Genomic DNA, 23,803 nt, shown 5'->3' with positions numbered 1-23,803 from the left:
TCTTTTACATATGTGTGTGGTATATAATTCCAGGTAAACCAGTTACAAGATTTATTCTACAGGAAAGGAAACTCCAGAAACTACATTACCCAGAATTCTTGGGGGTGAAGCTTGTTAAACCTTTAAAAGAGCTCGCGCCTGGGAATTCGCTCTCTTTACTCTTGCTCTTTACTCTTACGCTCTTTACTGTTACGCTCTTACTTCTCCTCTCTACTTTTCTTTTCCTTGAGTCTAAAGACACGCCTAGCTGTAATAGTAAATTTATGACCCTTTGTTTAAAGCCAGGTGCTACTTAAGACTCATTCTTGTTTGGTGCACCGACAAGAATTTACTTTATTTTTCGACAGATAAAATGGTAAATGGACTGCATTTATATAGCGCTTTTCCATCTGCATCAGACGCTCAAAGCACTTTACAATTATGCCTCACATTCAGCCCGATGTCAGGGTGCTGCCATACAAGGCGCTCACTACACACCGGGAGCAATAGGGGATTAAAGGTCTTGCCCAAGGGCCCTTAGTGATTTTCCAGTCAGGCGCGGATTTGAACCCATGATCTTCTGGACTCCACGGCTGTTGAGCTCGGAGTCGAGACGCTGTTCCTCCACATCGAAAGGAGTCAGTTGAGGTGGCTCGGGCATTTTTTCCGGATGCCCCCTGGACGCCTAGCTGGAGAGGTCTTCCAGGCACGTCCCACTGGGAGGAGGCCCCAGGTAAGACCCAGGACACGCTAGAGGGACTACATCTCTCGGCTGGCTTGAAACGCCTTGGGGTTCCCCCGGAGGAGCTGGGGGAGGTGTGTGTGGATCGGGAGGTCTGGGCGGCTTTGCTTGAGCTGCTGCCCCCGCGACCCGACTCCGGATAAAGCGGAAAAAAATGGATGGATGGATGGATCGATCTTCTGGACTCAAGCCCAACACCTTAACCATTAGACCATCACCTCCCCCAATAATAGATAACTTTTGCAACCTTTGTCAAGTTAAACGCACCTGCGCATTTAACTTCCTTTTTCGAATTTTCAAATTAAAACCTTTTTCTTCTTCAAACTCCAAATTCCTTTCACAAACATTTTTCTTCTAAAGTCAGCTATTTTTGCATTGAATTCTGATTTGACCAAGCTTCAAAAGGATGACGACGAAAGACAAATTTTTGATGGAGAATAAAGATGCTTAAACCTTTATTCTGACAAGCCATACTCCAGAGCGCTGCACAGAAAAACATCCAGGTCAGCTGAGACGTTCAACAGCGACTTGAACTGCCGTCGTGAAACCACAGCACAATAACATAAATCATCCCCGCCGCTGACGAGACTGAGCGGGTCGGACCGGCAGAGCCTCTTTGTCAAGGTCCCTGATGAAGCTGTGTGGTGGACAGGGCATCAACTGAACCGGATGATTCCAGCATTGGACCTCACAGAGACCTGCTGCACTGCGCAAAGTAAGACCGGGCTATGTTGTCAGATAAACAGAGTGGCTTTATTTAACTCTATTCAAAATCATTAATCTTCTCTCAGGTTAATAATGATGAATTCTGAAACCTGACTGAAACTCTTCAAATAGACCATTCCTCTGCAGATGATCAGTTAGCTGTTTTACAACTACCCTTTCAAGAATTTATGAGAGAAAAGGAAGGTTGGAGATTGGCCTATAATTAGCTAAGATAGCTGGGTCAAGTGATGGCTTTTTAAGTAATGGTTTAATTACTGCCACCTTAAAAGCCTGTGGAACATAGCCAACTAATAAAGACAGATTGATCATATTTAAAATCGAAGCATTAATTAATGGTAGGGCTTCCTTGAGCAGCCTGGTAGGAATGGGGTCTAATAGACATGTTGATGGTTTGGAGGAATTAACTAATGAAAATAACTCAGACAGAACAATCGGAGAGAAAGAGTCTAACCAAATACCAGCATTACTGAAAGCAGCCAAAGATAACGATACGTCTTTGGGATGGTTATGAGTAATTTTTTCTCTAATAGTTAAAATTTTGTTAGCAAAGAAAGTCATGAAGTCATTACTAGTTAAAGTTAATGGAATACTCAGCTCAATAGAGCTCTGACTCTTTGTCAGCCTGGCTACAGTGCTGAAAAGAAACCTGGGGTTGTTCTTATTTTCTTCAATTAGTGATGAGTAGAAAGATGTCCTAGCTTTACGGAGGGCTTTTTTGTAGAGCAACAGACTCTTTTTCCATGCAAAGTGAAGATCTTCTAAATTAGTGAGACGCCATTTCCTCTCCAACTTACGGGTTATCTGCTTTAAGCTGCGAGTTTGTGAGTTATACCCCGGAGTCATGCACTTCTGATTTAAGGCTCTCTTTTTCAGAGGAGCTACAGCATCCAAAGTTGTGCTCAATGAGGATGTAAAACTATTGACGAGATAATCTATCTCACTCACAGAGTTTAAGTAGCTACTCTGCACTGTGTTGGTATATGGCAGTGGAGAACATAAAGAAGGAATCATATCCTTAAACCGAGTTACAGTGCTTTCCGAAAGACTTCTACTGTAATCAAACTTATTCCCCACTGCTGGGTAGTCCAGCAGTGTTTATTATTATTATTATTATTAGGGCCCGAATAGGACAACGTCATACGAGGACCCTATTGTAATTGCGCTGTTTATTTTTAGGGCCCGAGTAGGAGAAAGTCAGACGAGGACCCTATTGTAATTGCACTGTTTACTATTATTATTTATTATTATTATTATTATTAGCGCACAATTAGTAAAAAGTCCTATGAGGACCAAATTGTAATTGCGCTGTTTATTATTATTTATTAGGGCCCGAGTAGGAAAAAGTCCTACGAGGACACTGTTGTAATTGTGCTGTTTATTAGAGCCTGAGTAGGAAAAAGTCCTACGAGGACCTTATTGTAATTGTGCTGTTTATTATTATTATTATTAGGGCAAGAGTAGGATGAAGTCCTACGAGGACCCTATAGTAATTGCGCTGTTTATTACTATTAGGGACCGAGTAGGACAACGTCCTACGAGGACCCTATTGTAATTGAGCTGTTTATTATTATTATTATTATTAGGGCCCGAGTAGAAAAAGTCCTACGAGGACCCTATTGTAATTGCGTTGTTTATTATTATTATTTTTTCTTAGGGCCCGAGTAGGCAACGTCCTACGAGGACCTTATTGTAATTGCGCTGTTTATTATTATTTATTAGGGCCCGAGTAGGCAACGTTCTACGATGACCCTATTGTAACTGAGCTGTTTATTATTATTATTAGGGCCCGAGCAGGAAAAAGTCCTACGAGGACCCTATTGTAATTGCGTTGTTTATTATTATTATTTATTATTAGGGCCCGAGTAGGCAACGTCCTACGAGGACCCTATTGTAATTGCACTGTTTATTAATTATTATTATTAGGGCTCGAGTAGGCAACGTTCCTACGAGGACCCTATTGTAATTGCGCTGTTTATTACTACTATTATTATTTATTAGGGCCCGAGTAGGCAACGTCCTACGAGGACCCTATTGTAATTGCGCTGTTTATTATTATTATTATTATTATTATTATTATTATTTATTAGGGCCCGAGTAGGCAACGTCCTACGAGGACCCTATTGTAATTGAGCTGTTTATTATTATTATTATTTATTATTATTCTTGCCACTTTTGAAATCGAAATTTCGGCTTCTTCCCACAAAACTTTCCAAAGTCGTCCGGCCGGATCCGAAATTCGATATTTTGGGGGCGTCCCACATGGTCGCAGAAAAATCGCGAAACAGCGCCCCCTACAAATTTTCAAAAACCCCTCCGCATTGGGCTTTTTTCGTCGTAGGCTCACAAAATTCGGTACACATATTTACCATGCCAGGACGCACGAAACATTCTCTTACTGTCATGGTGACATATCGAGAGGAAGTCGGCCATTTTCATTTTAAGTTTTGATTTTGAGCAAATTTTTGCCATTTTTGCCCATTTCCACTACTTACATTTGAACGAACTCGTCCTAGGGATTTCATCCGATCGTCTTCAAATTTGGTCAAAATCATCACAACACAATGGTGATCAAACGTTATCAAAAGACTCTAATTAAGTCAAAAGGCGTGGCTGCTAGGGGTCGTCAAACTTTGGCGAGCTTTTCGGAGCACGCAATTTCACTTCGAACGGCTGCCACGCCCACATACTTAATCGTACAGCCTTCAAAATTGCTGGACATGATGAGGGCTCCGACCTGAATGTCTACATATCTTAAGTTCCCACCCCCGCCATAGCGCCCCCTGGTGGTGGTGGGAAATGTCCTATTTTTACTTTAAGAGGTCCTGATGTCACATACTTAACACAATCAACTTCATTCCACTTCTAAAACATGCAGAACTAATTGGTGAACGTAGGCGATGAACGCCGTGAAGGTATGAGTAATGGCGTCCGTGTGGCGGCGTGCCGAATATTGCCCATTCGCCATGAAATTACGTTCATTTTGACGGCTTTAATTTTGTCACATCATCATGAAAACTGATACACAGGTCAAGCACGACAACCTCTTACAATTCATAGGGGCGTCGCCCATGTGTGGGGCAAAATGTCTCAATAGCGCCCCCTTGAAACTTTCAAAAACCCCTCCCCATAGGGTTTTTTTTTGGAGTAGGGAGATGAAAATTGGTACATGTGTGACTTGCATAGACATACAAAAAAGTCTCTTGCGCCATGAGTCTACTCCAAACAGGAAGTCGGCATTTTTGAATTTTCTTCTCATTTTGGCGTGATTTCCACATGTTGTATTTGAACGAACTCCTCCTAGGGATTTTGTCCAATGCACTTCAAATTTCTTTGACAGCATCCAAAGATGATACTGACCAAAAGATATCGAAAGCTTTTCTCTATGTTGAAGGGTGTGGCCGATATGGTGCTGCCATTTTGACCCTTTGCCATAGAACGTCAAGTCATGATAACTCCTTCATGCTTTGCCTGATTGACTTGAAACTTCACATGTATGGTGATGGTTGGCCCCTGAACACACCCAGCCCCTCTGTTTGTACACTGAGCGCCCCCTAGTGGATGAACAATCAACATGTCATAACTCCTTGATGCATTGTGTGATTTGTTTAAAATTTTAACTGTGTGATGAGTGGTTACCCCTGCATGCACATGACCACGTGGTCACAAGGGCACCCACTGGCCTGGGTAGGCGGTCGCGCGGAACGAGGGCCCGTATATATGACTGCTTGCAGTCCTAGTTATTATTATTAGGGCTCGAGTAGGCAATGTCCTATGAGGACCCTATTGTAATTGCGCTGTTTATTATTATTATTATTATTACTATTATTCTTGCCACTTTTGAAATCGAAATTTCGGCCTCTTCCCATGCTCAAAAACTCATTAAACTTTCCAAAGTCGTCCGGCCACATCCGAAATTCAATATTTTGGGGGCGTTGCACATGGTCGCAGAAAAATCACGAAATAGCGCCCCCTACAAATTTTCAAAAACCAATCCGCATTGGGCTTTTTTCGTAGTAGCCTCACGAAATTCGGTACACATATTTACCATGCCAGGACGCACGAAAAACTCTCTTACTGTCATGGTGACATATCAACAGGAAGTCGGCCATTTTGATTTTAAGTTTCGATTTTGAGCAAATTTTTGCCATTTTTGGCCATAACCACTACTTACATTTGAACGAACTCGTCCTAGGGATTTCATCCGATCGTCTTCAAATTTGGTCAAAATCATCACAACACAATGGTGATCAAAAGTTATCAAAAGATTCTAATTAAGTCAAAAGGCATGGCTGCTAGGGGTCGTCAAACTTTGGCGAGCTTTTCGGAGCACGCCATTTCACTTCGAACGGCTGTCACACCCACATACTTCATCGTAGATCCTTCAAACTCGCTGGACATGATGAGGGCTCCGCCCTGAACGTCTACATATCTTAAGTTCCCACCTGCGCCATAGCATCCCCCGGTGGTGGCGGGAAAGGTCCTATTTTGTCGTCCTGTGTCCTTGTTTTTGTCTCTGTGATTATTGTTTTTCTGTGCTGATGGGGATTTTTTCCTCATTGCCGCTGTGTAATGCAGTGGCTATGAGGTTTTTTTTCTACTTTTCCCTCGTGTTTTGCTTTCATATGTATGTTTTATGTACCGGGCCGGCCTATGTGTTGTGTGTGTGTTTGTTATGGGTCGGTGTTGGTTTGCTCAGCTCTGCTGTTGACCAAGGCAGGGATGTCCATCTGGAGCTGGTCCCCGGGCGCCTAATGGCGACTTCTGCTCCTACTGGCAATTAGGATGGGTTAAATGCAGTAGACACATGTCATTGTGCAGGGAAAATGTTCTACTGTGCATATGACAATAAAATTTCTTTGAATCCGTTGAATCCTTCAATTTGAATTTTTACTTTAAGAGGTCCTGATGTCACATACTTAACCCAATCAACTTCATTCCACTTCTAAAACATGCAGAACAAATTGGTGAACGTAGGCGATGAACACCGTGAAGTTACGAGTAACGGCGTCCGTGTGGCGGCATGCCGAATATTGACCATTCACCATGAAATTACGTTCTTCCTTTTGACGGCTTTAATTTTGTCACATCATGAAAATTGATACACAGGTCGAGGACGACAACCTCTTACAATTCATAGGGGCGTCGCCCATGGGCGGGGCAAAATGCCTCAATAGCGCCCCCTTGAAACTTTCAAAAACCCCTCCACATAGGGGTTTTTTGGGAGTAGGGAGATGAAAACTGGTACACACGTGTGACTTGCATAGACGTACAAAAATGTCTCTTGCACCATGGGTCTACTCCAAACAGGAAGTCGGCCATTTTTAATTTTCTTCTCATTTTGGCGTGATTTCCACATGTTGTATTTAAACAAACTCCTCCTAGGGATTTTGTCCAATGCACTTCAAATTTCTTTGACAGCATCCAAAGATGATACTGACCAAAAGTTATCGAAAGCTTTTCTCTATGTTGAAGGCTGTGGCCGCTATGGTGCCGCCATTTTGACCCGTTGCCATGGAACATCAAGTCATGATAACTCCTTCATGCTTTGCCTGATTGACTTGAAACTTCACATGTATGATGACGGTTGGCTCCTCAACACACCTGGCCCCTATGTTTGTACACTGAGTGCCCCCTAGTGGATGAACAATCAACATGTCATAACTCCTTCATGCATTGTGTGATTTGCTTGAAATTTGAACTGTGGGATGAGTGGTTGCCCCTGTACGCACATGCCCACATCTGGTCACAAGCAAACACACTGCCCTGGGTAAGCGGTCGCGCGGAACGAGGGCCCGTATATGACTGCTTGCAGTCCTAGTTTTTATTATTATTTATTATGGCCCGAGTTCTCGGCTTTCAGTGCTTACCAGTCGAGTGAGTATAAGAGAAATTGTGGAGAGCTGGACATGTCCCAACTTGTCCTCTAACAGTCCGAAACGGAGGTGTTCCTTTGTCTCGCTTCATCAGCGAATCGGTCGTGACGCACGAAGCCTCCGCGCGACAATCAATCAATCAATCAATTTTATTTATATAGCGCCAAATCACAACAAACAGTTGCCCCAAGGCGCTTTATATTGTAAGGCAAGGCCATACAATAATTGCGTAAAAACCCCAACGGTCAAAACGACCCCCTGTGAGCAAGCACTTGGCGACAGTTTCCATGACAAAATCTCTTGTTAAAAGTGAAATCTGCCTGAAAATGGCTGATGTCCAGCTCTTGCGATAATCTGACAAATTGCACACGACGGTCCCGGCTCCACACAGCGATCCGTTTAGAAATTATGTGGTGGTTTCTGCCTTCCGATGGCGGCTTGGAGCGCGGCGCGCCGTGCGCCATTGTGGGGCGTCCTTAAAGCTGTAGTAACACTCCTTATTCTCTGTGAAGCCGTAAAATTTTCACCGAAAGCCAGATAAATTTTTCGAATGGTTTCCATGTGCCTGTCTCTAACAGTTTCTGAAAAAATTCTGATGGAAAAAAAGCCCAAATCATTCTGCCATTTCCTCGCAATGAAACAACGATGAGAGGGGTGGACCAGTGCTCATTCAAAGCCTGCCCACAGGTGAATGACGCAACCGACAGGCGTGGAAAAACTCACACATGCGCACGAAGGTTCAAGCTTGGCTGACGTAAAAACATATGAATCAAATCCATATATTTTTTGCATAAAATAAAAAGGATGGATACTTTTCTTACAGACCTCGTATATATATATATATATATATATATATATATATATATTTTTTTTTTTTTTTTTTAAGTTAGCGGTTTTATATAGTGAAATAAACAGAACATGGAAACAAATTTTGACAAAACCTTTTACAAATGGAGGTTTTGCAGCCCTGAATTTCACTTCAGAATGTGTACAGTATAAATAAGTGCACTATACTTAAAAAATTTCAGTGATTGTAAACGCATTTCCATTGCATGAACAGAATTATTGCACACGCACCTGAGGAGTAGATGTTCGGTCGCTGACTGGTACAAATGCTGTGGACTCTGGGGCTAGCTGTGCCTCTTCCGTGCTCTTCTGGACGTGGGCAGCAAATGATTAGTCCATTTAATATTAATTTTGGCGACATGTTTTTTTTTCTCTTGTAGTGTTCTTCCAAGGTTTTGTTGATGAAATCCAAACATAATGTGCAGAGGGCTTTACTGGGGAGCTCACCTGTGCTGACAAATTCACAGAGTCTTGACTACGTCCCGTCCACATTCTGCTCCAACCATGTCCACTTAAATCATTTTTTTAACACCACTATCAAAGTCTTTAACATGGTCTTTGTCCTATCTCTCTGTAATTTTGACCATGTTAAAGACACAGCTCAACAGAACAAAACTTGCAGAAAATCAAAAAGTCCATGTACTTTCAGTGACTTTCAATATTACCGCGATTCTGAAAGTTTGTTGTAGAAAAAAAAATAACCAATGACACTGCGCATTTTAGCTTATAGTTTCAGCAATGCATATGAGGAAAGGTTTAACTCGCACAGATGGCCCTGCTGCACCCCCTCCCCCCAATTTTCTCAAGGGATTTATGCCGCTCTCGGAAATGGCTCAGAAATCCAGAAAAAGTCGGAAAGCTGCAGATCCGTGGAGAATTCTCATCCCTAACATAAACAAACAGCCAAACATAAGCTGATTATCGGCTTGTACAGTCACTAACAAAAAGCAGTTAATTCACACAACATAACGTGTTCGTCAGCTATAGAAATTTTCAGGGTCCCCCACAATCCCAATGGAGTGGTTGCAGTAAGCTGAGTGCATGTAAATAACTTACAATGAGTTAAGTTTTATTAAGGACACATTTTACTTGGAACTTTGTTGAAATTATATATATATATATATATATATATATATATATACACACACACACACACACAAAACCCTGCTTTGGTACAAGTTCTTGCCACATTCTGATAAAATCTCAACGTATGCAGGAATTGATTTCAGAATGCAGACACCACTGGCAGTGTCTAGGTTTGTTAAATAAGGGCCAAAACGCTTGCTAAAATGTGTAAATCTTGTACAATATTAGAATATGCATGTGATCACAGTGGAGACAGCTAAAGCCTGGCTCCCACCAAAAAATAAGCTATGAATAATGAACCATGCATGGGTGTGTCAGCGATTATTTGAAGAATGACCCACATTTTCATCTATCACGTATCCGCTATGAAGGTGCCTCTATGTGCATCTCTGTACCCTGCATGTGCTATGTATCAGCCTCTAGTGAGCCATGACCGACCTGTTATTAGACCCTCAAATGGCTCGCATCAGCCACGCGAAGCCACATAGTGCCATGATAGTGCTATGATAAGGCAATGTTGGCGCATGTTTAGGCATGAGTTTGGTCCAAACCTCCAGCCCTCCCACACCTTTTCCCTTTAAAGTGTGGGTTTTCAATTCACAGATTCACAGCAGCATTTAAAGATGTCACATTTTTTAAATGCTGTCCAAAAATAGACGCTCCAGTACAGTCCCGCAATTGTGTGCTGTGCACCAGGCTGCTGTCCACCTGTAATGCACTTCACCAGCCAGAACAGAACCAAGGGTTCCTGGACAGCTGACTCTGTGCTCCTCGCTGGCTCCACTGCTCACTGGCTTTATTTCTTCTGCGGCTTTAAACACATACACCGTGATCCCACTTTTAACTTTGTGTTCCTCCGTTTATTTCTGCAAAATCGCTCTTTTGCACGTGCTGCTGTTCTGCATACACAGTGAGGTGGCTGTTTTAATTACATACACCTGTGGATCACTTTCATATATATATATATATATATATATATATATATATATATATACACACACACACACACACACACACACACAGTATATACATATTTCTTTATTTCTTCCAGAGCTTACAAGTCACCGAGATACAACTTTTAACTTTGTGATATGTCTTCAAAATTGGTCTTTTGCGTGCTCTCCTTCTGTGTGACTGCACAGCTCCACGCTGCTTTTAGCGGCTTCACTCGAGTTATTTCTTCCGCGGCTTTAAACACACATCCACTTTCACGCAGTCATCCAAATTTTAACTTTATGTTCATCCATTACTGACTGAAAATCACTCTTTTGTGAGTTGGCGTCCTGCTTATATGCTCGTTTGGAGCGTGATGAGTCACTGCCTCAGTGCGCAGTGCGCGCACACAGCGGAGCTCATGTGATCCATTAACAAGATATTAAATCAACCATAGACATACTTTTACAGCTTGGAGCTGTTTTATCAAGCTATAAAAACATTAAAAATAGTTACCTTAAGCTGTTCAAAATACATCCCACATGGAGCAGGAAAGAGGAAAAAAAGTATCCAGGTGAAACAGTCCTCTGTGATTCCAGAAGCGATTAAAGGTGTTTTCAGCATCCAAGGTTTGGCAGAAAATGATTAATCCGCTACAAAATAATTATTTTATACACAGCATCCAGCACACAGAGCAGGTGGAATTGTGTGCGTGAGAGGGTAGCCGCTCCAAAAATAGCCTCTCAGGTCCGGCCTTGTAAGTACCACGCACATGCCTCTAAAACCTCATACACAAACTGCCCCACGCTGTTGTTGCTAAATTTTGAACATCTTGAAATTAGCGCCACGCTCAGAGAGGAGCCTTGTTAACTGAAGATAATGCCTCTAAGAGCCTCTCAGAGCCACTATTCTCCCACAATAGATTGAATAAACCCTCTCATAGCAAAGAAAACATGCTGCGTGGTTCATTATTCATCCTTCATTATTCGGTGGGACCAGGGCTTAAGAAAACAGCAAATTGTTTTCCTGCTCAACAAGGTTATATTTCACTCACTAACCACTGCTGCTCTTTTCTAATGCAGCACCATATTATAGAAAGACTTTAGCCTACACATTATTTAAATAGTTCAGAATAAACACATTTTAAGGGGACAGCTTTTTGAGAGCAGTTACTTAATTTGATACCAATTAATATCTCAGGCCTGTATCCTGGATCGGAAAAGGTGTGTGTTTGGTGGGGCAGTGGGATGGGGGTGCATAGTCCCATTGAGATTGAGATTTATTTTACAAGGGAAACCTGGACAATTATAAAGTTTGCAATTCACCTAACCTGCATGTCTTTGGATGTGGGAGGAAGCCGGAGCACCCGGAGGGAACCCACGCACACATGGGGAGAACTCCTAACTGAGAGGCCACATACGGGAATTGATCCCATGACCTTCTTGCTGTGAAGCAACAGTGCTAACTACAAAGTCACCGTGCTGCCCAATGTGTGTTGTATTTGTATTTTATTTTGCACATTTTCACCTTTTCTTGGCCTTTAACCAAAATTAATATCACAACCTACATGTTTGTTTGATAAGATTACTAACCACAAGAGCAGCAATCATTTTCATATTTTTGGATTCCCTCATCCTAACTAATGTGATTTTAAAGGCAACACCCCAAAAAAACCTAGTAATGACCGAGCTTAGACATTACATAAAAAGATATTGCTTCACATCCCACTTTAGTTATGCAGAAAAGTTAAATTAACCAAACTTATTGTTATATGACTCATCAATTAGACGTAGTCCAGAACTATAGTATAAGTTAGGCCCAGAGAAATACCGATTTAAACATTTTAGTTGTTAAAATTATTCATTATTATTATTATTATTATTATTATTATTATTATTAAGTAGTAGTCTGAAAAATGTCTTCAAAAGTGGACCTTTAATCAAGGGGTGTTGTGGAGGGCATGTTCTCCCCACAACCCCTTTTTTTGCCCCTGGTTTGCAGTGTCCGAGCAGGAAGAATCAAGAATAAGAAATAAGGTTTTATGAGTGTATTTTATATCATGCTGTGCTCAGAAAAAGACTTCCAGCATTTTTTTTTTGGGGCCCCCCCAATTAGGGGGGCATTAGTGTTTATTGTTAATGCATCGCGGGTGTAGCTGTTTTTAGTTTAACCAAAGCAAGAACACTCACACAAGACACTAAGAGCAGACTGTGACAGAAAAGATAGGTTTAAAATACTTTTTATAAAACTCTGGCCTCTCCTCGCTCTGCCATTACAGCACTGTGACCATAGAGTTGGATATAGCGAAGCAAGAGGGCGGAGTCATGCCTGACCATGTGCCAACAAACAGCATGCGCTGCCATTACCAAAGAAGGCAAAAAGCGATGTTGGAATTGACCATTTACCGCAAAGTTCAATGCTGCAACTGATACAGTTTGATGGTGCTGTCCTGTTTTCAGACAGATTTGACTTGAATATGGACTTTTACTTCTAACGGATTTTACTTGGATTGCATTTTACTCAAACGCATGTATGCATCCACTCTGTTTAATCCCACGGTCAGTTCCAGAGTATGCAATGAGCATTATTTTGTGCCAAGCTGAAAAATTCAGGTCATTAGCAGGCATCGACATTAACGCTTGTCCGAATGTCCGGGACAAGTGTAAAATGTGATCGGACAAGCAATATGCTCTAATTGTTGTCCGACCGGACAAGTGGCATTTTTTTGGTTTAAAACATTCAAATTCTTTATTTTCATCGCTCGGAACCAAAATACCTGACCGCTGCCTTTTTGTTTTCTTATTTAGATCACGTCTTGTCTAGTACCTTGCGCAAAAGCGTTGTCGTTTTTTCCCGCCACTCTCCACTCAGCAGACAATCGGAAAACATGATAACAATGACTACGTTTACATGCAGCCAATAACCCTTTCATAACCGTAATATTAGCAATAACCCGGTTGCGCACGGCCATGTAAACACCCGCAAAAACCCGAATATGCTCATATTCCAGTTTTTAAAATCCCGAATAAGACCCCTGGGTTACTCCTTTTGTAACCCGAATATCAGGTCATGTAAACGTGCATCGGGATATCCCCATAGAAAGGAACATTTTTTTGTGTTCTGCGCATGTCCTATTCGCAAGGAATCTTGGTCTTTTGAGTACAGCAACTACTTGTATGCAGCGCGCACAACCCACCAGACACCACAGAAGCAGATGTAAACAGCGCATTGTGTTCTGCATCCTTATCAGGCGGGCCGGTCGCGGCACCGGTCGGCATCACCATGACTGCTCTGCCTCTGATGCGCTTACTGAGTCTGCGGGCTCGGGAAGCGCCGCAGCAGGCCACTCACACTGCCCTCCTCTCTGCTGTGCAGAGCTGCGCCAAATCTGGCAACAGGTCCAGAAACTACTCTCACAGTTTTGATGCAGAGGCAGCCCGCAAGGATCGATTTCTTGTGGAAAAAATCCACAGCGCTGCAGGGTCTCGGTAACTGCAGCCGCAGAGCTCCGTGGCCATGACTTGGATTCTTTGTGGGTCTCGCATCCGTACCCCCAGAGGTAATGGGCGAAGGGACAGCACGCGCATTGTGCTCTGCGTGTGTCTGTTTATAATCTTCTCACCCAGAAGAAAAAAGAGAGTGTTTACACAGGAGAGAAAAGTGAGAAAATGTTAATGCCTGTTTGAGTAAAGTGTGTAGTGAGGGGTTTTATGCGAAGCAGGATTTGCACAAACGCCAGACCAAATCAAGCACCGGTGGAAGACGTGCGTCGCTGTTCAGATGGGGATATTCCAAATGATAACAATGACCATGTACGAGGTCTGTGAAAAAAGTAAAGGACCTTTTTAGTTTTTTCAAAAACTATATGGATTTGAATCACGTGCGATTACATCAGACAAGCTTGAACCCTCGTGGGCATGCAAGAGTTTTTCACGCCTGTCAGTTACGTCATTCGCCTGTGGGCAGGTTTTGAGTGAGGAGTGGTCCACCCCTCCCGTCGGAATTCCTTTGTCTAACAACTTGCTGAGACACTGGCGCTTTGTTTTATCAAAATTTTTTCAGAACCTGTGAGGCAGATCGAAGTGGACACCATTCGAGAAATTCAGCTGGTTTTCGGTGAAAATTTTAACGACTGATGAGAGATTATGGAGTGTTACTGTCGCTTTAAGCACTTCCCACGGAGCGGGAGGTCGCGCCGCGCTCCGAGGCGCCGTCGACAGCCTGTTTCGAGCTGAAAACCTCCAAATTTAAGTCTCTGTTGACCCAGGACGTCGTGAAAGAACAGAGAACTTACTAAGAGGTCGGGATCAGCAGTTTATCCGGACATTCCACTGTTTAAAGGAGATTTTGTAATGAAAGACATGCGGACGGATTGGCGCGTCGGCAGGCAGACGGCGCGGCGCCACAAGAAAAACACCTCCGTTGGAAGCCTTAAGGACAAGGTGGAACATGTCCAGCTGTTAAACAATTTCTCAGATACTCACTCTACTGAAAGCCATCAAAAGCCGCCTGGTTTTTACAAACGGTTATCAACACGGAGGTGTTATTCCTGTGGCAGTGCGCCGCCAATCCGTCCGCACGTCTTTCATTACAAAATCTCCTTTAAACAGTGGAATGTCCGGATAAACTGCTGATCCCGACCTCTTAGTAAGTTCTCTGTTCTCTCACGACGTCCTGGGTCAACAGAGGCTTAAATTTTGAGGTTTTCAGCTCGAAACAGGCTGGCGACGGCGCCTCGGAGCGCGGCATCCCGCTCCGTGAGAAGTGCTTAAAGCGACAGTAACACTCCATAATCTCTCATCAGCCGTTAAAATTTTCACCGAAAACCAGCTGAATTTCTCGAATGGTGTCCACTTCGATCTGCCTCACAGGTTATGAAAAAATTTTGATAAAGCAAAGCGCCAGTCTCTCAGCAAGTTGTCAGACAAAGGGATTCCGACGGGAGGGGTGGACCACTCCTCACTCAAAGCCTGCCCACAGGCGAATGACGTAACCGACAGGTGTGAAAAAAACTCACACATGCGCACGAGGGTTCAAGGTTGGCTGATGTAATCGCACGTGATTCAAATCCATATAGTTTTTGAAAAAAATAAAAAAGGTACGTTACTTTTCTCACAGACCTCGTATACAGGAGTAACTCTGTCTGCTTAAGCATGTAAACGGGTTATTCCTAATGATTCCAGAATATTGACCTTAACCCGAATATTAACGGCATGTAAATGTAGTCAATGTGTGGACGAGACCACTCTATGGAGTGTGTGTTCGTAGTAGAGGCTGAAATTTTTTCGGGAATCCCACGGGATGGGAGTCAACTTTGCGATTCATCATGTGATTGGGACGATACAGGATTAAAAAATCACGGGAGCAAGAACCAAAGTTTTAGGCAGCGAGCTGTCCTGCCGTCATTTGAGCGGTCAATTTTTGAAAAAGACGCCAAAAAAATAGCGGGTGGCTTTGCTTAAAGGCGTCTAAAACTGAGACTGTGTCCGATCGCTGCAGCCATCTGTGTGTGTGAGTGTGTGTATGTGCGTGCGCGTGAGTGGGCTGGCTGCAAAGAGGGGGGGGGGGTCATTGAGCACAGAGTGAAAACAACACAAACTAAAGTGTGGTGCTGCCTTTATTTCTCTCTGGACTGTTCTGACGGTACGTCCTGTTCACAACGTGTGCACGTGTCGGTGACAGTTATACTGAATTTATGAGATGAAATAAATTGGTGAAAGTTCCTTAAAATGAGAATATATCAATGAACAGAATAAAAATCACACACGTGTTTAAAAAAACCCCTGATGTGGAGAAACTCTGCAGTGATGTTCAGAAGCAGAAATCACATAAAGGAGCTGAGAACTCTGAACTTTAACAGGCTGTTATTTTACAAAGATATTTATTTTAGAGGGCTTAATGTAGTTGTTTAATGTTCAAGCACAAAATGTGACTGAGGAGAAAAAAGAGGAAATTAACTCTATAGTCAGAATATAAATACAAGCTGCTGATTTTTATTTTTCAAAATTATTAGGCTGCAGCTCTGCGTCTCATTTATTTCAAAGTAAGTTACCACTTATTATTTTCAAAAATCATGAGTCAAATCAGTCGGCATTGTTCAGTTTTTCCTGCACATTTGTGTATTTTTTCCGTCTTTATAAGAGTTTGGTTTTTGTGTTTGTTCTACTAAAAAGTTTAAAAAAAAACAATAAAATGTTAACACTTTTCCTTATAGCAGTTCTTTAATTTCAGAAATGGAACAAAAACAACCACAAATGAAAAAAGTAGGGACTGTATGTAAAATGAAGATGAAAATAAAAATGTTGTTATATTCCCAGTTTCTTCATTCACACCCACAGAAGCCAAACATTCTTCCAGAGTTGTGTCTTGTGACTTCCCTCACTTGTCTTCTTCCAGCATGGACATTTAGTTTTTGAGAACTGCCTACCTGACACAGATTTACCATAAAGTACCACACTGTTTGTATTTCTGAATGACTGATGTAAATAAAGTCTAAGAAATATTCAGTGAGTTGGAAATGTTCATGTATTCATCCTCTGACATTTCCCAAGAAAACTGGCTGTAAATATTATTAACTAATTCTTCCAATAACAATAAACTGCCCTGTCCCAACCTTTTTTTCTTGGAAAATGCTGCAGGCCTCAATTGTAGGAATGGACATTGAAAATTTTACCTCCCACACAGGAGATTGACAGTATCAACTTTTTCATGAAGTGATATGTCACAGCAAAGTAGATGTGATAAATATTTAATCTGAATCTCAGTCCCAGAAAATGTTGAAATGTAACGATTTTTTTATTTCAGCTGCAATTCTTATGTTGGAATACTAAAGTTAAAGTACTTACAGACAAAAGAAGTATGACAGGTTTTTATAAAGTGACACGACAGAGAAAAGTATATGTTGTAAATATTTAATTTGAATCTTACTCACAGGTTGTGCGGACAACCAGCTTTTCCTATAGGACAAGTAAACTGCCAGGGTTACTTGTACTATGGACAAGTACACTAAAAAGCTTAATGTCAATGCCTGATTAGGATCTTGGGAGTACATCAACAGAATTTATCTGTGGATTTAGTTACATTACATGATGCACCGTGCTGTGTTCAGCGCTGATCAAGCCGCAACGTCAGTGTTATGCCCGGGTGCTATGGATCCCGAAGCCCCGCTATTTCTGCCAGGAAGATAAGAAATTTAACTTTTTTATTCTAATTCAATTAATAATGCTATTTTAATCAAAAAACAAACCAAAAACAGGTAGGTACAGCATTTATGGTTCTTATTATATGGTATGGGATTTTGCCAACTTCTGATTGGTCCATTCGCCACTTTCTGAGCTGTACCACATGCCAAGTTGACCACTGGTGGAGCTGAGTAGACCGCACGTGCGAAACGAGTACACTTCGCGTGCAGCATAGCGCGAGCTAATCGAGCGACGCCTTCTATCGATAAAGATCAATCAGATAATGTGATACAACTACTTTGGCTGTAAGTTTGTTGACAAGATGGCAGAAGACAGGTTTGCGTCTGTTAGTGACGCTGACTTAAAACGAATTTTACACGAAAAAGATGCGAGGAACACCCGTAGAATGATTGCCATAATTGCAATTAGTTTTGTCTGTCAAGTAGGTGTGTTATTAGAGCTATTTAATAGGTGACCTTTTCATTCCGATAACCTCCGAGCCGACAAAACCTCGGGCACCCTGTGATCTTTAGCACCCTCCTTAAGGGAGGCTTAGACGCAAGCGCTGGAACCCACAAGCACATTTTGGTTAATTAGTTTCAAACCCATTGTAGTGGTCAGAAGCAAAATCACAATTGGTTTTTATATATATATATATATATATATATATATATATATAAATGAATAAATAAATAAACATTTCATATGTTTGTACTACTGACCTTTCTGTTATCATTTGTGACTGGAATCTTGTCCCCATTTTCTCTTAAGTCATACATGAGTAGGTTCCCAAATAGGTCAGTCTGGGAAATCTGGAAAGTGATCATCATGTCTTCCTCCACACTGCCCTCATACTCCAGCAGCTCCTTCAGACTCTGGTACAGAACCTTTACAACACAATTCAGGGACAAATATGTGCCACATTTATTTTGTTAAACGATAAGTCAGAATAATAAAAAATTGGCATTGCCTTCATTTAAACTTTAAATGAAGGCAATGTCATTTTTTTGGTAAATGGTAAAAATAAGCAAACTTTAAATTTTAAAGTTTATTATTTTTACCATTCGACTCTCTGGTAATATTATTAAGGACTTTGAATACTTTACTGTAGGCCTGATACTGAAACAAAACATGAATCTTACTCCAGAACCAGTTACCAATAGCAAACCAAGAAAACATCCTTGAGTATACATATAAATCCATGTCATTAACCCGGGGTTCTACATATAAGTGGTGTACCTGATCAGTGGTTCCATACAGACCACACCCCATGACACATACACACCAACCCTTTGGCTTGTCCTGTGATGCATTCTGAGCTGCCAGAGCAGATCCGAGCTGGATATGTTGATTTGGCGCACGTTTTATGCCAGATGCCCTTCCTGATGCATTGCCATATTAAATGGAGAATGGGCAGGGGTAGCCTTGAATTGGGTACCCTTGAATCTGGAAACAAGTGCACTTAACCTTTTTTTCGCCCACCCGCAAGTGTATGGGCAGCATGGTGGATTCGTGGTTAGCACTGATGCCTCACAGCAAGAAGGTTGTGGGATCCCTTCTTGCATTTCTGTGTAAGGTTTGCATATTCCTCCGTGTCCATGTGGGTTTCCTCCTGGCAGTCTGGTTTCCAAAAGAAACCAGAAACTTACTTTACAAAGACCAAAAACTACCATGGTCAGAATTATTAGCCCCTTAAGAAATGATCTTTTTGTTGAACTATAGCACAAACCACTGTTGTGCAATGACGTGCTTCAATTTTGTAATGCTCAAACCTTGTAAAATCACGTTAAAACTGAGGATTATCTTACAATGTACACACTATAAAACCTTCAGCAAGGATTTGAGCTGTCATTTGAGAAAGCATCAAAACAAATCAGTTTAGACTTGAGACAAAGAATTGTTGATGCTCACAAAGCAGGAGAAAAATTATCATAGCATTTCTAAGTGTCAAGAATAGGAGTGAGAAGTATCATCAAGAAATTCAAAGAGCAGCACTGCACAGTTCCATCTTGGCAGAGACAAGAAGTGAAAGCTTTCAAAGAATCTGGAAAGGCAACTAGTGAGAGACTAGTCAATGACAGTCAAGTCAGGAATTGTAGTCTCAAACAAGACAATCACCAGAAGTCTGGACAATGAATGGACTGACGTTGCAAACCAAGAAAAACTCCACTCTGCAGAAGAGACACCTTCAAGTCAGACTGAAGTATGCTAAGGACAAACTGGAGAAAGATTACGCATCCTGAAAGTGTGCCCTGTGGTGAGATTAGACAAACCTACAAAAAACCCTAATATTTTATGGAGAGACCTCTTTGGTCATAGAGACACTGCTTATGTTTCGACAAAGAAGGTAGAGGTATATAACCCAAAGACCACTGTGCCAACAGTGAAACACGGCAGTGGGAGTATTATGCTGTGGAGATGCTTCAGTTCGTCTGGAACTGGGAATGGGGGATTTTCAAGATCCCGCTAGACAGCGCCAATGTGCATGCGTGATGATGTGTCTATCCAGTGTAACACATCACATCACTCCAACACATCACTAGTATTTTGTTGCACCACCTCTGGCTTTTATAACAGCTTGCAGTCTCTGAGGCATGGACTTAATGAGTGACAAACAGTACTGTTCATCAATCTGGCTCCAACTTTCTCTGATTGTTGATGCCAGATCAGCTTTGCAGGTTGGAGCCTTGTCATGGACCATTTTCTTCAACTTCCACCAAAGATTTTCAATTGGATTAAGATCCGGACTATTTGCAGGCCATGACATTGACCCTATGTGTCTTTTTGAAAGGAATGTTTTCACAGTTTTTGCTCTATGGCAAGATGCATTATCATCTTGAAAAATGATTTCATCATCCCCAAACATCCTTTCAATTGATGGGATAAGAAAAGTGCCCAAAATATCAACGTAAACTTGTGCATTTATTGATGATGTAATGACAGCCATCTCCCCAGTGCCTTTACCTGACATGCAGCCCCATATCATCAATGACTGTGGAAATTTACATGTTCTCTTCAGGCAGTCATCTTTATAAATCTCACTGGAACGGCACCAAACAAAAGTTCCAGCATCATCACCTTGCCCAATGCAGATTCGAGCTTCATCACTGAATATGACTTTCATCCAGTCATCCACAGTCCACGATTGCTTTTCCTTAGCCCATTGTAACCTTGTTTTTTTTCTGTTTAGGTGTTAATGATGGCTTTCGTTTAGCTTTTCTGTATGTAAATCCCATTTCCTTTAGGCGGTTTCTTACAGTTCGGTCACAGACGTTGACTCCAGTTTCCTCCCATTTGTTCCTCAATTGTTTTGTTGTGCATTTTCGATTTTTGAGACATATTGCTTTAAGTTTTTTGTCTTGACACTTTGATGTCTTCTTTGGTCTACCAGTATGTTTGCCTTTAACAACCTTCCCATGTTGTTTGTATTTGGTCCAGAGTTTAGACACAGCTAACTGAACAACCAACATCTTTTGCAACACTGCGTGATGATTTACCCTCTTTTAAGAGTTTGATGATCCTCTCCTTTGTTTCAATTGACATCTCTCGTGTTGGAGCCATGATTCATGTCAGTCCACTTGGTGCAACAGCTCTCCAAGGTGTGATCACTCCTTTTTAGATGCAGACTAACAAGCAGATCTGATTTGATGCAGGTGTTAGTTTTGGGGATGAAAATTTACAGGGTGATTCCATAATTTATTCCTCAGAACTGAGTGAGTCCATATTTTTTTCCCTCTGCTTGGTCTAAAAAGTAACCGTTACTGACTGCCACAATTATTTTTCCTGATTTCTTATAGTGTTTCTTAAAGCCAGAAAGTTGCCATTTGAAATGACTTGAGTTTGGTGTTATGTCTGTGATCTACTTTTTTTCTACAAAATTAAACAACTGAATGAACATCCTCCGAGGCCGGTGATTCCATAATTATTGCCAGGGGTTGTATATATACAGTTAATGCATTAACTGCATCATAGTGAGCCTTAGAACTTTTCAGCCTACCCTCGTATATATATATATATATATATATATATATAATATTATATTATAAAGAGAAAGGTGGCAGACATTATAGGGCCGTCATTTTCATTATGTTTCTTAAACATATGTTTCTTTGCATACTATTGTATCTGTGTGTATGTGTTTGTGTGTGCATGCACACACGCTATTGTGTGTTCTATACATATACTGTGGATATTTTATGCAAAACTAAATTGGAGTATTTTCCATCACATCACATATTTCAGGTTGTCAATCAGGTTCATATATTTGTAGAGTATATTTGGAAGGAGGATTTAAAGATACTTCAGAATAGGAAAGATTACTATTGTAGACAGCTATAGATACATACAGAAAGAATACCAATACTGTCCACCGTCAATCAAACTGCTTTAGTTGTGACCATAAAACATCCATGAAATACAAAGTTTAAAGGTTGCTCTATCCTGATTGGCCCTTATCAAGGTTTGGGTTAATCAGTGCTGCCCTGTAGGATTTTTTTAAAACCTTTATTTAACCACGATAAAACTCATTGAGATTAAGAATGTCTTTTTCAAAAGTGCCCTGGCCAAGAGGCAGGGCAGAGTTAAGGTGCCCTGACACGAGCATATTTCTGATTACCCAACAGCATGACCTGTGTCGTGATGAGTCGTGCTGGAGAGTAAACTCATCTTTAATGGGTGCAGACAGGACACCAGAGGGGCGCTGGTGAGTGCAATTGCACACAGAGAACTTTGAAATGTTCAAAAAAAATCTTTCTCGCACAAATGTCGTGCTATGTGGTGCATCTAATCTCCAACACGACATGCAGCTAGTCAAGTGGAGTAAACAAGAAGTGAACAGAGCGAGTGGGGACATCAGCAGATCGCATCAGAGCGCAGCTCGTTTGAAGGATTATAACAAGTTAAATCTGTTATAAATATAAAAATAAATACTTTAACAGCTGCACACAAGAAGGAAAAAACACGCAACTGTTTTATCAAGTCATGACAATATAAACAAGTCAAATAATTACCTATTTAAATGGCTCAAAATACTTTCTGCAGCTTATTAAGCACACACACACACACATACATATATACATATATATATATACATACATATACATACACACACATATATACACACACATATATACGAGGGCTGTCAATAAAGTAATGGTCCTTTTTATTTTTTAAAAAACTATATGGATTTCATTCATATGTTTTTACGTCAGACATGCTTGAACCCTCGTGCGCATGTGTGAGTTTTTCCACGCCTGTCGGTGATGTCATTCGCCTGTGAGCACTCCTTGTGGGAGAAGTCGTCCAGCCCCTCGTCGGAATTCCTTTGTCTGAGAAGTTGCTGAGAGACTGGCGCTTTGTTTGATCAAAATTTTTTCTAAACGGTTCGAAAAATTAAGATGGTTTTCAGTGAAAATTTTAACGGCTGATGAGAGATTCTGAGGTGATTCTGTCGCTTTAAGGACTTCCCACGGTGCGAGACGTCGCGCTGCGCTCTCAGCCGCCGTCGTCAGCCTGTTCAAGCTGAAAACCTCCACAACCTCCATGTTGATAACCATTTGTAAAATCCAGGCGGCTTTTGATGGCTTTCAGTGGAGTGAGTATATGAGAAATTGTTTAACAGGCAGGACATGTTCCAACTTGTACTTAAGGCTTTCAACAGAGGTGTTTTTCCTGTGGCGGAGCGTCGCGGCGGCTGCGTCCCGACGCGCGGACCCGTCCGCACGTCTTTCATTAAAAAAATCTCCTTTAACAGTGGAATATCCGGATAAAATGCTGAAACCGACTTCTTCTGAAACTTCTCTGTTCTCTCACGACGTCCTGGATCAATAGAGCCTGAAATGTGGAGGTTTTCAGCTTGAACAGGCTGACAACGGCGGCTGAGAGCGCTGAGCGACGTCTCGCACCGTGGGAAGTTCTTAAAGCGACAGAATCACCTCAAAATCTCTCATCAGCCGTTAAAATTTTCACTGAAAACCAGCTTAATTTTTCGAACCGTGTCCACTTCGATGTGTCTCACAGGTTTAGAAAAAATTTTGATCAAACAAAGCGCCAGTCTCTCAGCAACTTCTCAGACAAAGGAATTCCGACGAGGGGCTGGACGACTCCTCCCACAAGGAGTGCTCACAGGCAAATGACGTCACCGACAGGCGTGGAAAAACTCACGCATGCGCACGAGGGTTCAAGCATGTCTGACGTAAAAACATATGAATGAAATCCATATAGTTTTTGAAAAAAGGACCGTTACTTTATTGACAGCCCTCGTACATATACACACACACACACACACACATACATACATATATACACACACACACACACACACACATATATACACACACACACACACACACACATACATATATACACATATACACACACACACACATACACATATACACACACATACACACACACACACATACACATATACACACACA

At 41.6% G+C, this 23,803-nt stretch overlaps 1 protein-coding gene across 3 annotated transcripts in view; it reads right to left on the bottom strand.

Annotated features, from left to right (window-relative positions):
- LOC117513009 (ubiquitin-protein ligase E3A-like) overlaps positions 1-23,803 on the bottom strand; it is a 211,597-nt gene that overhangs the window by 69,370 nt on the left and 118,424 nt on the right. For all 3 annotated transcript variants that reach the window (XM_034173305.1, XM_034173297.1, XM_034173288.1), the window contains one exon: positions 18,089-18,253. In XM_034173305.1, coding sequence (XP_034029196.1) covers positions 18,089-18,253 — 165 coding nt within the window. The remainder of the gene's footprint in view (positions 1-18,088; positions 18,254-23,803) is intronic.

The sequence above is a fragment of the Thalassophryne amazonica genome, chromosome 1 (genome assembly GCF_902500255.1).
Source record: "Thalassophryne amazonica chromosome 1, fThaAma1.1, whole genome shotgun sequence".
NCBI lineage: Eukaryota > Metazoa > Chordata > Actinopteri > Batrachoidiformes > Batrachoididae > Thalassophryne > Thalassophryne amazonica.
The sequence above is the reverse complement of the archived record's forward strand: the minus strand, read 5'-3'. Positions and strand labels throughout refer to the sequence as shown.